The sequence below is a fragment of the Watersipora subatra genome, chromosome 3, assembly GCF_963576615.1.
Source record: "Watersipora subatra chromosome 3, tzWatSuba1.1, whole genome shotgun sequence".
Classification (NCBI taxonomy): Eukaryota; Metazoa; Bryozoa; class Gymnolaemata; order Cheilostomatida; family Watersiporidae; genus Watersipora; species Watersipora subatra.
The window spans coordinates 72,538,555-72,554,300 of record NC_088710.1 but is presented as its reverse complement, the minus strand read 5'-3'; the positions used below and the strand labels follow the sequence as shown (position 1 = coordinate 72,554,300).

Sequence of the window (15,746 nt, the reverse complement as noted above, 5' to 3'; positions counted from 1 at the left end):
ACAGTTATAACTAAAATAAGACAATACAATTATAACTAAAATAAGACAATACAGTTATAACTAAAATAAGACAATACAGTTATAACTAAAATAAGACAATACAGTTATCACTAAAATAAGACAATACAGTTATAACTAAAATAAGACAATACAGTTATAAATAAAATAAGACAATACAGTTATAACTAAAATAAGACAATACAATTATAACTAAAATAAGACAATACAGTTATAACTAAAATAAGACAATACAGTTATCACTAAAATAAGACAATACAGTTATCACTAAAATAAGACAATACAGTTATAACTAAAATAAGACAATACAGTTATAACTAAAATAAGACAATACAGTTATCACTAAAATAAGACAATACAGTTATCACTAAAATAAGACAATACAGTTATAACTAAAATAAGACAATACAGTTATAACTAAAATAAGACAATACAGTTATCACTAAAATAAGACAATACAGTTATAACTAAAATAAGACAATACAGTTATCACCAAAATAAGACAATACAGTTATAACTAAAATAAGACAATACAGTTATCACTAAAATAAGACAATACAGTTATAACTAAAATAAGACAATACAGTTATCACTAAAATAAGACAATACAGTTATAACTAAAATAAGACAATACAATTATAACTAAAATAAGACAATACAGTTATCACTAAAATAAGACAATACAGTTATAACTAAAATAAGACAATACAGTTATAACTAAAATAAGACAATACAGTTATAAATAAAATAAGACAATACAGTTATAACTAAAATAAGACAATACAATTATAACTAAAATAAGACAATACAGTTATAACTAAAATAAGACAATACAGTTATAACTAAAATAAGACAATACAGTTATAACTAAAATAAGACAATACAGTTATAAATAAAATAAGACAATACAGTTATAACTAAAATAAGACAATACAATTATAACTAAAATAAGACAATACAGTTATAACTAAAATAAGACAATACAGTTATCACTAAAATAAGACAATACAGTTATCACTAAAATAAGACAATACAGTTATCACTAAAATAAGACAATACAGTTATCACTAAAATAAGACAATACAGTTATAACTAAAATAAGACAATACAGTTATCACTAAAATAAGACAATACAGTTATAACTAAAATAAGACAATACAGTTATAAATAAAATAAGACAATACAGTTATAACTAAAATAAGACAATACAATTATAACTAAAATAAGACAATACAGTTATAACTAAAATAAGACAATACAGTTATAACTAAAATAAGACAATACAGTTATAACTAAAATAAGACAATACAGTTATAACTAAAATAAGACAATACAGTTATAACTAAAATAAGACAATACAGTTATCACTAAAATAAGACAATACAGTTATAAATAAAATAAGACAATACAGTTATAACTAAAATAAGACAATACAATTATAACTAAAATAAGACAATACAGTTATAACTAAAATAAGACAATACAGTTATCACTAAAATAAGACAATACAGTTATCACTAAAATAAGACAATACAGTTATAAATAAAATAAGACAATACAGTTATAACTAAAATAAGACAATACAGTTATAACTAAAATAAGACAATACAGTTATCACTAAAATAAGACAATACAGTTATAAATAAAATAAGACAATACAGTTATAACTAAAATAAGACAATACAATTATAACTAAAATAAGACAATACAGTTATAACTAAAATAAGACAATACAGTTATCACTAAAATAAGACAATACAGTTATCACTAAAATAAGACAATACAGTTATCACTAAAATAAGACAATACAGTTATCACTAAAATAAGACAATACAGTTATCACTAAAATAAGACAATACAGTTATAAATAAAATAAGACAATACAGTTATAACTAAAATAAGACAATACAATTATAACTAAAATAAGACAATACAGTTATAACTAAAATAAGACAATACAGTTATAACTAAAATAAGACAATACAGTTATAACTAAAATAAGACAATACAGTTATCACTAAAATAAGACAATACAGTTATCACTAAAATAAGACAATACAGTTATAAATAAAATAAGACAATACAGTTATAACTAAAATAAGACAATACAATTATAACTAAAATAAGACAATACAGTTATAACTAAAATAAGACAATACAGTTATAACTAAAATAAGACAATACAGTTATAACTAAAATAAGACAATACAGTTATAAATAAAATAAGACAATACAGTTATAACTAAAATAAGACAATACAATTATAACTAAAATAAGACAATACAGTTATAACTAAAATAAGACAATACAGTTATCACTAAAATAAGACAATACAGTTATCACTAAAATAAGACAATACAGTTATAACTAAAATAAGACAATACAGTTATCACTAAAATAAGACAATACAGTTATAAATAAAATAAGACAATACAGTTATAACTAAAATAAGACAATACAATTATAACTAAAATAAGACAATACAGTTATCACTAAAATAAGACAATACAGTTATAACTAAAATAAGACAATACAGTTATAACTAAAATAAGACAATACAGTTATCACTAAAATAAGACAATACAGTTATAACTAAAATAAGACAATACAGTTATCACTAAAATAAGACAATACAGTTATAACTAAAATAAGACAATACAGTTATAACTAAAATAAGACAATACAGTTATAACTAAAATAAGACAATACAGTTATAACTAAAATAAGACAATACAGTTATCACTAAAATAAGACAATACAGTTATAACTAAAATAAGACAATACAATTATAACTAAAATAAGACAATACAGTTATCACTAAAATAAGACAATACAGTTATAACTAAAATAAGACAATACAGTTATCACTAAAATAAGACAATACAGTTATAACTAAAATAAGACAATACAGTTATAACTAAAATAAGACAATACAGTTATCACTAAAATAAGACAATACAGTTATAACTAAAATAAGACAATACAGTTATAACTAAAATAAGACAATACAGTTATCACTAAAATAAGACAATACAGTTATCACTAAAATAAGACAATACAGTTATAACTAAAATAAGACAATACAGTTATCACTAAAATAAGACAATACAGTTATAAATAAAATAAGACAATACAGTTATAACTAAAATAAGACAATACAATTATAACTAAAATAAGACAATACAGTTATCACTAAAATAAGACAACACAGTTATAACTAAAATAAGACAATACAGTTATCACTAAAATAAGACAATACAGTTATCACTAAAATAAGACAATACAGTTATAACTAAAATAAGACAATACAGTTATAACTAAAATAAGACAATACAGTTATCACTAAAATAAGACAATACAGTTATCACTAAAATAAGACAATACAGTTATAACTAAAATAAGACAATACAGTTATCACTAAAATAAGACAATACAGTTATAACTAAAATAAGACAATACAATTATAACTAAAATAAGACAATACAGTTATCACTAAAATAAGACAATACAGTTATAACTAAAATAAGACAATACAATTATAACTAAAATAAGACAATACAGTTATCACTAAAATAAGACAATACAGTTATAACTAAAATAAGACAATACAGTTATAACTAAAATAAGACAATACAGTTATAAATAAAATAAGACAATACAGTTATAACTAAAATAAGACAACACAGTTATCACTAAAATAAGACAATACAGTTATAACTAAAATAAGACAATACAGTTATAACTAAAATAAGACAATACAGTTATAACTAAAATAAGACAATACAGTTATAACTAAAATAAGACAATACAGTTATCACTAAAATAAGACAATACAGTTATAACTAAAATAAGACAATACAGTTATCACTAAAATAAGACAACACAGTTATCACTAAAATAAGACAATACAGTTATAACTAAAATAAGACAATACAGTTATCACTAAAATAAGACAACACAGTTATAACTAAAATAAGACAATACAGTTATCACTAAAATAAGACAATACAGTTATAACTAAAATAAGACAATACAGTTATCACTAAAATAAGACAATACAGTTATCACTAAAATAAGACAATACAGTTATAACTAAAATAAGACAATACAGTTATAACTAAAATAAGACAATACAGTTATAACTAAAATAAGACAATACAGTTATAACTAAAATAAGACAATACAGTTATCACTAAAATAAGACAATACAGTTATAACTAAAATAAGACAATACAGTTATCACTAAAATAAGACAATACAGTTATAAATAAAATAAGACAATACAGTTATAACTAAAATAAGACAATACAGTTATCACTAAAATAAGACAATACAGTTATCACTAAAATAAGACAATACAGTTATAACTAAAATAAGACAATACAATTATAACTAAAATAAGACAATACAGTTATCACTAAAATAAGACAATACAGTTATAACTAAAATAAGACAATACAGTTATAACTAAAATAAGACAATACAGTTATAAATAAAATAAGACAATACAGTTATAACTAAAATAAGACAACACAGTTATCACTAAAATAAGACAATACAGTTATAACTAAAATAAGACAATACAGTTATAACTAAAATAAGACAATACAGTTATAACTAAAATAAGACAATACAGTTATAACTAAAATAAGACAATACAGTTATCACTAAAATAAGACAATACAGTTATAACTAAAATAAGACAATACAGTTATCACTAAAATAAGACAACACAGTTATCACTAAAATAAGACAATACAGTTATAACTAAAATAAGACAATACAGTTATCACTAAAATAAGACAACACAGTTATAACTAAAATAAGACAATACAGTTATCACTAAAATAAGACAATACAGTTATAACTAAAATAAGACAATACAGTTATCACTAAAATAAGACAATACAGTTATCACTAAAATAAGACAATACAGTTATAACTAAAATAAGACAATACAGTTATAACTAAAATAAGACAATACAGTTATAACTAAAATAAGACAATACAGTTATAACTAAAATAAGACAATACAGTTATCACTAAAATAAGACAATACAGTTATAACTAAAATAAGACAACACAGTTATCACTAAAATAAGACAATACAGTTATAACTAAAATAAGACAATACAGTTATAACTAAAATAAGACAATACAGTTATAAATAAAATAAGACAATACAGTTATAACTAAAATAAGACAATACAATTATAACTAAAATAAGACAATACAGTTATCACTAAAATAAGACAACACAGTTATAACTAAAATAAGACAATACAGTTATCACTAAAATAAGACAATACAGTTATCACTAAAATAAGACAATACAGTTATAACTAAAATAAGACAATACAGTTATAACTAAAATAAGACAATACAGTTATCACTAAAATAAGACAATACAGTTATCACTAAAATAAGACAATACAGTTATAACTAAAATAAGACAATACAGTTATCACTAAAATAAGACAATACAGTTATAACTAAAATAAGACAATACAATTATAACTAAAATAAGACAATACAGTTATCACTAAAATAAGACAATACAGTTATAACTAAAATAAGACAATACAATTATAACTAAAATAAGACAATACAGTTATCACTAAAATAAGACAATACAGTTATAACTAAAATAAGACAATACAGTTATAACTAAAATAAGACAATACAGTTATAAATAAAATAAGACAATACAGTTATAACTAAAATAAGACAACACAGTTATCACTAAAATAAGACAATACAGTTATAACTAAAATAAGACAATACAGTTATAACTAAAATAAGACAATACAGTTATAACTAAAATAAGACAATACAGTTATAACTAAAATAAGACAATACAGTTATCACTAAAATAAGACAATACAGTTATAACTAAAATAAGACAATACAGTTATCACTAAAATAAGACAACACAGTTATCACTAAAATAAGACAATACAGTTATAACTAAAATAAGACAATACAGTTATCACTAAAATAAGACAACACAGTTATAACTAAAATAAGACAATACAGTTATCACTAAAATAAGACAATACAGTTATAACTAAAATAAGACAATACAGTTATCACTAAAATAAGACAATACAGTTATCACTAAAATAAGACAATACAGTTATAACTAAAATAAGACAATACAGTTATAACTAAAATAAGACAATACAGTTATAACTAAAATAAGACAATACAGTTATAACTAAAATAAGACAATACAGTTATCACTAAAATAAGACAATACAGTTATAACTAAAATAAGACAATACAGTTATCACTAAAATAAGACAATACAGTTATCACTAAAATAAGACAATACCGTTATAACTAAAATAAGACAATACAATTATAACTAAAATAAGACAATACAGTTATAACTAAAATAAGACAATACAGTTATCACTAAAATAAGACAATACAGTTATCACTAAAATAAGACAATACAGTTATAACTAAAATAAGACAATACAGTTATCACTAAAATAAGACAATACAGTTATAACTAAAATAAGACAATACAGTTATCACTAAAATAAGACAATACAGTTATAACTAAAATAAGATAATACAGTTATAACTAAAATAAGACAATACAGTTATAACTAAAATAAGACAATACAGTTATAACTAAAATAAGACAATACAGTTATAACTAAAATAAGACAATACAGTTATAACTAAAATAAGACAATACAGTTATAACTAAAATAAGACAATACAGTTATCACTAAAATAAGACAATACAGTTATAACTAAAATAAGACAATACAGTTATCACTAAAATAAGACAACACAGTTATCACTAAAATAAGACAATACAGTTATAACTAAAATAAGACAATACAGTTATCACTAAAATAAGACAATACAGTTATAACTAAAATAAGACAATACAGTTATAACTAAAATAAGACAATACAGTTATCACTAAAATAAGACAATACAGTTATAACTAAAATAAGACAATACAGTTATCACTAAAATAAGACAATACAGTTATAACTAAAATAAGACAATACAGTTATCACTAAAATAAGACAATACAGTTATAACTAAAATTAGACAATACAATTATAACTAAAATAAGACAATACAGTTATCACTAAAATAAGACAATACAGTTATAACTAAAATAAGACAATACAGTTATAACTAAAATAAGACAATACAGTTATCACTAAAATAAGACAATACAGTTATAAATAAAATAAGACAATACAGTTATAAATAAAATAAGACAATACAGTTATAACTAAAATAAGACAATACAGTTATAAATAAAATAAGACAATACAGTTATAACTAAAATAAGACAATACAATTATAACTAAAATAAGACAATACAGTTATCACTAAAATAAGACAATACAGTTATAACTAAAATAAGACAATACAGTTATCACTAAAATAAGACAATACAGTTATAACTAAAATAAGACAATACAGTTATCACTAAAATAAGACAATACAGTTATCACTAAAATAAGACAATACAGTTATAACTAAAATAAGACAATACAATTATAACTAAAATAAGACAATACAGATATCACTAAAATAAGACAATACAGTTATAACTAAAATAAGACAATACAGTTATAACTAAAATAAGACAATACAGTTATCACTAAAATAAGACAATACAGTTATAAATAAAATAAGACAATACAGTTATAAATAAAATAAGACAATACAGTTATAACTAAAATAAGACAATACAGTTATAACTAAAATAAGACAATACAGTTATAAATAAAATAAGACAATACAGTTATAAATAAAATAAGACAATACAGTTATAACTAAAATAAGACAATACAGTTATAAATAAAATAAGACAATACAGTTATCACTAAAATAAGACAATACAGTTATAAATAAAATAAGACAATACAGTTATAAATAAAATAAGACAATACAGTTATAACTAAAATAAGACAATACAGTTATAAATAAAATAAGACAATACAGTTATCACTAAAATAAGACAATACAGTTATAAATAAAATAAGACAATACAGTTATAAATAAAATAAGACAATACAGTTATAACTAAAATAAGACAATACAGTTATCACTAAAATAAAACAATACAGTTATAAATAAAATAAGACAATACAGTTATAAATAAAATAAGACAATACAGTTATAACTAAAATAAGACAATACAGTTATAAATAAAATAAGACAATACAGTTATAACTAAAATAAGACAATACAGTTATAAATAAAATAAGACAATACAGTTATAACTAAAATAAGACAATACAGTTATCACTAAAATAAGACAATACAGTTATAAATAAAATAAGACAATACAGTTATAACTAAAATAAGACAATACAGTTATAAATAAAATAAGACAATACAGTTATAAATAAAATAAGACAATACAGTTATAAATAAAATAAGACAATACAGTTATAAATAAAATAAGACAATACAGTTATAACTAAAATAAGACAATACAGTTATCACTAAAATAAGACAATACAGTTATAAATAAAATAAGACAATACAGTTATAAATAAAATAAGACAATACAGTTATAACTAAAATAAGACAATACAGTTATAAATAAAATAAGACAATACAGTTATAAATAAAATAAGACAATACAGTTATAACTAAAATAAGACAATACAGTTACAAATAAAATAAGACAATACAGTTATCACTAAAATAAGACAATACAGTTATAAATAAAATAAGACAATACAGTTATAAATAAAATAAGACAATACAGTTATAACTAAAATAAGACAATACAGTTATAAATAAAATAAGACAATACAGTTATCACTAAAATAAGACAATACAGTTATAAATAAAATAAGACAATACAGTTATAAATAAAATAAGACAATACAGTTATAACTAAAATAAGACAATACAGTTATAACTAAAATAAGACAATACAGTTATAACTAAAATAAGACAATACAGTTATAACTAAAATAAGACAATACAGTTATCACTAAAATAAGACAATACAGTTATAACTAAAATAAGACAATACAGTTATAACTAAAATAAGACAATACAGTTATAACTAAAATAAGACAATACAGTTATCACTAAAATAAGACAATACAGTTATAAATAAAATAAGACAATACAGTTATAAATAAAATAAGACAATACAGTTATAACTAAAATAAGACAATACAGTTATAAATAAAATAAGACAATACAGTTATAAATAAAATAAGACAATACAGTTATAACTAAAATAAGACAATACAATTATAACTAAAATAAGACAATACAGTTATCACTAAAATAAGACAATACAGTTATAACTAAAATAAGACAATACAGTTATAACTAAAATAAGACAATACAGTTATAACTAAAATAAGACAATACAGTTATAACTAAAATAAGACAATACAGTTATAAATAAAATAAGACAATACAGTTATAACTAAAATAAGACAATACAGTTATAACTAAAATAAGACAATACAGTTATAACTAAAATAAGACAATACAGTTATCACTAAAATAAGACAATACAGTTATCACTAAAATAAGACAATACAGTTATAACTAAAATAAGACAATACAGTTATAACTAAAATAAGACAATACAGTTATAACTAAAATAAGACAATACAGTTATCACTAAAATAAGACAATACAGTTATCACTAAAATAAGACAATACAGTTATCACTAAAATAAGACAATACAGTTATAACTAAAATAAGACAATACAGTTATAACTAAAATAAGACAATACAGTTATAACTAAAATAAGACAATACAGTTATAACTAAAATAAGACAATACAGTTATAACTAAAATAAGACAATACAGTTATAACTAAAATAAGACAATACAGTTATAAATAAAATAAGACAATACAGTTATAACTAAAATAAGACAATACAGTTATAACTAAAATAAGACAATACAGTTATAACTAAAATAAGACAATACAGTTATAACTAAAATAAGACAATACAGTTATCACTAAAATAAGACAATACAGTTATAAATAAAATAAGACAATACAGTTATAACTAAAATAAGACAATACAGTTATCACTAAAATAAGACAATACAGTTATCACTAAAATAAGACAATACAGTTATAACTAAAATAAGACAATACAGTTATAACTAAAATAAGACAATACAGTTATCACTAAAATAAGACAATACAGTTATCACTAAAATAAGACAATACAGTTATAACTAAAATAAGACAATACAGTTATAACTAAAATAAGACAATACAATTATAACTAAAATAAGACAATACAGTTATAACTAAAATAAGACAATACAGTTATAACTAAAATAAGACAATACAGTTATAACTAAAATAAGACAATACAGTTATAAATAAAATAAGACAATACAGTTATAACTAAAATAAGACAATACAGTTATAACTAAAATAAGACAATACAGTTATAAATAAAATAAGACAATACAGTTATAACTAAAATAAGACAATACAGTTATAACTAAAATAAGACAATACAGTTATAACTAAAATAAGACAATACAGTTATCACTAAAATAAGACAATACAGTTATAAATAAAATAAGACAATACAGTTATAACTAAAATAAGACAATACAGTTATAACTAAAATAAGACAATACAGTTATAACTAAAATAAGACAATACAGTTATAAATAAAATAAGACAATACAGTTATAACTAAAATAAGACAATACAGTTATAACTAAAATAAGACAATACAGTTATAACTAAAATAAGACAATACAGTTATCACTAAAATAAGACAATACAGTTATAAATAAAATAAGACAATACAGTTATAACTAAAATAAGACAATACAGTTATAAATAAAATAAGACAATACAGTTATAACTAAAATAAGACAATACAGTTATCACTAAAATAAGACAATACAGTTATAAATAAAATAAGACAATACAGTTATAACTAAAATAAGACAATACAATTATAACTAAAATAAGACAATACAGTTATAACTAAAATAAGACAATACAGTTATAACTAAAATAAGACAATACAGTTATAACTAAAATAAGACAATACAGTTATAACTAAAATAAGACAATACAATTATAACTAAAATAAGACAATACAGTTATAACTAAAATAAGACAATACAGTTATAACTAAAATAAGACAATACAGTTATAACTAAAATAAGACAATACAGTTATAACTAAAATAAGACAATACAGTTATAAATAAAATAAGACAATACAGTTATAACTAAAATAAGACAATACAGTTATAACTAAAATAAGACAATACAGTTATAACTAAAATAAGACAATACAGTTATAAATAAAATAAGACAATACAGTTATAACTAAAATAAGACAATACAGTTATAACTAAAATAAGACAATACAGTTATAACTAAAATAAGACAATACAGTTATCACTAAAATAAGACAATACAGTTATAAATAAAATAAGACAATACAGTTATAACTAAAATAAGACAATACAATTATAACTAAAATAAGACAATACAGTTATAACTAAAATAAGACAATACAGTTATAACTAAAATAAGACAATACAGTTATAACTAAAATAAGACAATACAGTTATAACTAAAATAAGACAATACAGTTATCACTAAAATAAGACAATACAGTTATCACTAAAATAAGACAATACAGTTATAACTAAAATAAGACAATACAATTATAACTAAAATAAGACAATACAGTTATCACTAAAATAAGACAATACAGTTATAACTAAAATAAGACAATACAGTTATCACTAAAATAAGACAATACAGTTATAACTAAAATAAGACAATACAATTATAACTAAAATAAGACAATACAGTTATAACTAAAATAAGACAATACAGTTATCACTAAAATAAGACAATACAGTTATCACTAAAATAAGACAATACAGTTATAACTAACATAAGACAATACAGTTATAACTAAAATAAGACAATACAGTTATCACTAAAATAAGACAATACAGTTATAACTAAAATAAGACAATACAATTATAACTAAAATAAGACAATACAGTTATAACTAAAATAAGACAATACAGTTATCACTAAAATAAGACAATACAGTTATCACTAAAATAAGACAATACAGTTATAACTAAAATAAGACAATACAGTTATCACTAAAATAAGACAATACAGTTATAACTAAAATAAGACAATACAATTATAACTAAAATAAGACAATACAGTTATAACTAAAATAAGACAATACAGTTATCACTAAAATAAGACAATACAGTTATCACTAAAATAAGACAATACAGTTATAACTAAAATAAGACAATACAGTTATCACTAAAATAAGACAATACAGTTATAACTAAAATAAGACAATACAATTATAACTAAAATAAGACAATACAGTTATAACTAAAATAAGACAATACAGTTATCACTAAAATAAGACAATACAGTTATAACTAAAATAAGACAATACAGTTATAACTAAAATAAGACAATACAGTTATAACTAAAATAAGACAATACAATTATAACTAAAATAAGACAATACAGTTATAACTAAAATAAGACAATACAGTTATAACTAAAATAAGACAATACAGTTATCACTAAAATAAGACAATACAGTTATAACTAAAATAAGACAATACAGTTATAACTAAAATAAGACAATACAGTTATAACTAAAATAAGACAATACAGTTATAACTAAAATAAGACAATACAGTTATAACTAAAATAAGACAATACAGTTATAAATAAAATAAGACAATACAGTTATCAATAAAATAAGACAATACAGTTATAACTAAAATAAGACAATACAGTTATAACTAAAATAAGACAATACAGTTATCACTAAAATAAGACAACACAGTTATAAATAAAATAAGAAAATACAGAGGTTTGAAAGGAAACCGCTGTCTGATAGTCCAAATATTTGGCCCCTTTGCTGCGATAGCAAAAAACATAACTGTTTGAAAAAGAAGGTTACAAAACACAACTGGAGGTAATTTTTAAATTTTTTAAGAGCTTCCATCATTAAAGAACACAAAATCAGTACATTAAAATAGAAAAAGGCTAAGAAATACCAAGTGTTATTATTAAATTATGCTATTCAGTAAAAGCATTTAAATTATGCTGTTCAATTAAATTATTCCGTAAAAGCATTTCGGTTTTTTATTATGCAAATTTATGAAGACTAAGTTTTATAACAGTGCACTTTTGTAGGTTTAGAATCCATGGAAATGTAAAACAAACAATTTTGACCAACTACCATGTTTTCGCAGATAAGCTGAGTTATATTCAATTTTTTTTATTAAACTAAGGGGACGGTTTACACACGCCCAACTTTGATCACACGCAAACAAAATGGTATTATGCTAACCCAATTCCGAAACTACAACTTGTACCTTGCTAAGCATGCAGCTGGTAGCCTATAAGTTACAGTGTGTTTTATACCATAGTGAGGGCTTGCGCTTGAAAAAAGCTGCGTGTGAGCAATTTTTAAGGCTTTTGTTTGTCCAGCTTTTGTGCTCATAATAAGAGTGTGCACGCTTACAGTTCAGCGCTTACCCTTCAGCGCTTGATTGATAATAGTAGGCTAGGAGAGCAATAAGTCTGTGATTGGTTGGTCATACATGCGATCGTTGGCGTGTTCACACTCGTGACACACAAACTTTACATGCAGTTTATTTGCATTAATAGCACCGCTAGCACAGGTAGAAAAATTTACACTTATTAATAAAAGTAAAACAGAACAATAATGGTTATCATTTTCATTAAATCTCTTCGGCAACTTTTTGTTGTAATGGGTGCATATTGCATGTTATGATTTGTAGGATCGGCTTATATGTGAATTTTTATAAATTCAGCATTTTTCTAGGGTTAACTTGCATGCGATATCGGCTTATATGCAAGGATATACAGTAGCATGTTCTGTCTCTTTTGGTTAAAAATTTTCGAGTGGTCTCTCAATGGTACATTTATGCGATGCTGTCTACCTTCTTGCACTGTTGCTTATGCAATAGCTAACTAAAGGCTGACATCAAAACGCTACAATAGCTACGTGATAGAGTTTGTAGCAATGATTGCAGGTACAATAATTGACCACTCTTTAGCAAGAGGCAACTAAAAAAATTTCACACCAACATCTTGAACAATATAGACCAACACTTCTTGCTGATAGATCAGGTTCTGCAAAGGGTCAAATTTACACGTAAAAAACACATAAACATACTGACAAGGTGTAACTACTATTTTACCAATGCAAAGCCATATTGAATCGTAGATATTTTAACCGCAGTCAATTCTGCAGATGAACAGGGATTGCAGTGATCATAATTTATTTAACGAGAACAAGTAAAAATATTGAGGAGACAGGAATCATTGCAAAGCCTAAATTACAGTTTGACTCGCTTTACCTTTCTTCAAATTTTACATTGTATGTTGGAGCATTTGTATGCTGAGGCGATCGCAAGTAGAGGGCTGCATGTATTTTAACCAAATGAAGGACCAGGGTAGGGTCATCAAACTAAATCCATTATTGGTACATCAAGAGACAAAAAATCATAACAGCAGAGAAAAAATTGTTTATTTAAACACAGTAGACATTTGCGTTGAAGGTGGAGCAAATGAGCAATGATTGAATCGTAAGTGGAGCAGAAACAGTCGATGCTTAGTGACAATACCTGATTGGTCTTCAACCTTGAAGCATGGTCCACATTTAGTAAAGATCATTTGCTTTAGCTGTTCGATGCCTTTATTCGAAGTGTCATTATTATCCCTATTGAGCAGCATCAAATATTCCCAAGACCTTTCCTTTGTACTCGAGTTGTCAGACGCATTCCATGCTACAGTCAGACTCTCTTGCAGTTTCCTGGTAAAACGGATAAATTAATGCGCCAGTTGCGGAGTTGTATAGAGATCTGCATATAGTACTACACACAATATCATAGACAATATTTGATATTGTCTAGTGACTATTTTATATTGAAAAGATAATGGTTAAGTGTGCAATATTGTTACAAAAATAAAAATAGCACTCATTGCTTCTTGTGCAAACTGCATGACGAAAATCAATGAGAAAGCCGGAATTAACCAGCAAGCACTTTCACACATGAATGAGCAAGGAACAGCGATCATACAAACATGTATTTACATAGATGTTGAACTGATAGAAGGTTATAGAAACTTGAAAAATATGGATGATAGCCGGCATACTGTACTCATACATACCGCTTGATTTTAAATTTGTGACGAATTACAGCACCGATATTGTTCATGTCAATATCCTTTTTAATTTCGTATTTATTTCCAGAAACCTTTACTATTTGTAGCCTGGGTTGATTGCCTCGAAGCAAGATGAGCACATTCACTGGTTTAGCACAACTCTTTTTGGTATCGTAGTACTCTACAGCAATACTTTCCTTCAAGGTGGCCATAGCATTCTTGACAAGTTAAGGAGATGTGGACTTTGGAGTGCTGTGTCTGTAGGCAGCAGCTCTAGAGCACGCTATCAGATAATACATAAACTGATTATAACGGACACATATGGCTATTTAATAAATAGGTTGGGCATAAAAACATAGATAAGTCATGAAGGTTAGTCAAAGGTTTCCTAGTAATCGTCTAACCACACACAATGTCTTACCAGCCATTGTGGTATATCCTTCATTTGAAATGCATTCCAGGAATAAAGCTTGAGAGCCAATCAGTCATCTACGTACATGACATGCGTTCTTA

At 23.3% G+C, this 15,746-nt stretch overlaps 1 protein-coding gene across 1 annotated transcript in view; it reads right to left on the bottom strand.

Annotated features, from left to right (window-relative positions):
* LOC137392191 (uncharacterized) overlaps window positions 1–15,746 on the bottom strand; it is a 32,631-nt gene that overhangs the window by 14,125 nt on the left and 2,760 nt on the right. The window contains exons 3-4 of the mRNA XM_068078834.1: window positions 15,240–15,516; window positions 14,693–14,880 (exon numbers count right to left, since the gene is read on the bottom strand). Of these exons, the coding sequence (XP_067934935.1) occupies window positions 14,693–14,880; window positions 15,240–15,445 (394 nt within the window). The 5' untranslated portion in view covers window positions 15,446–15,516. The remainder of the gene's footprint in view (window positions 1–14,692; window positions 14,881–15,239; window positions 15,517–15,746) is intronic.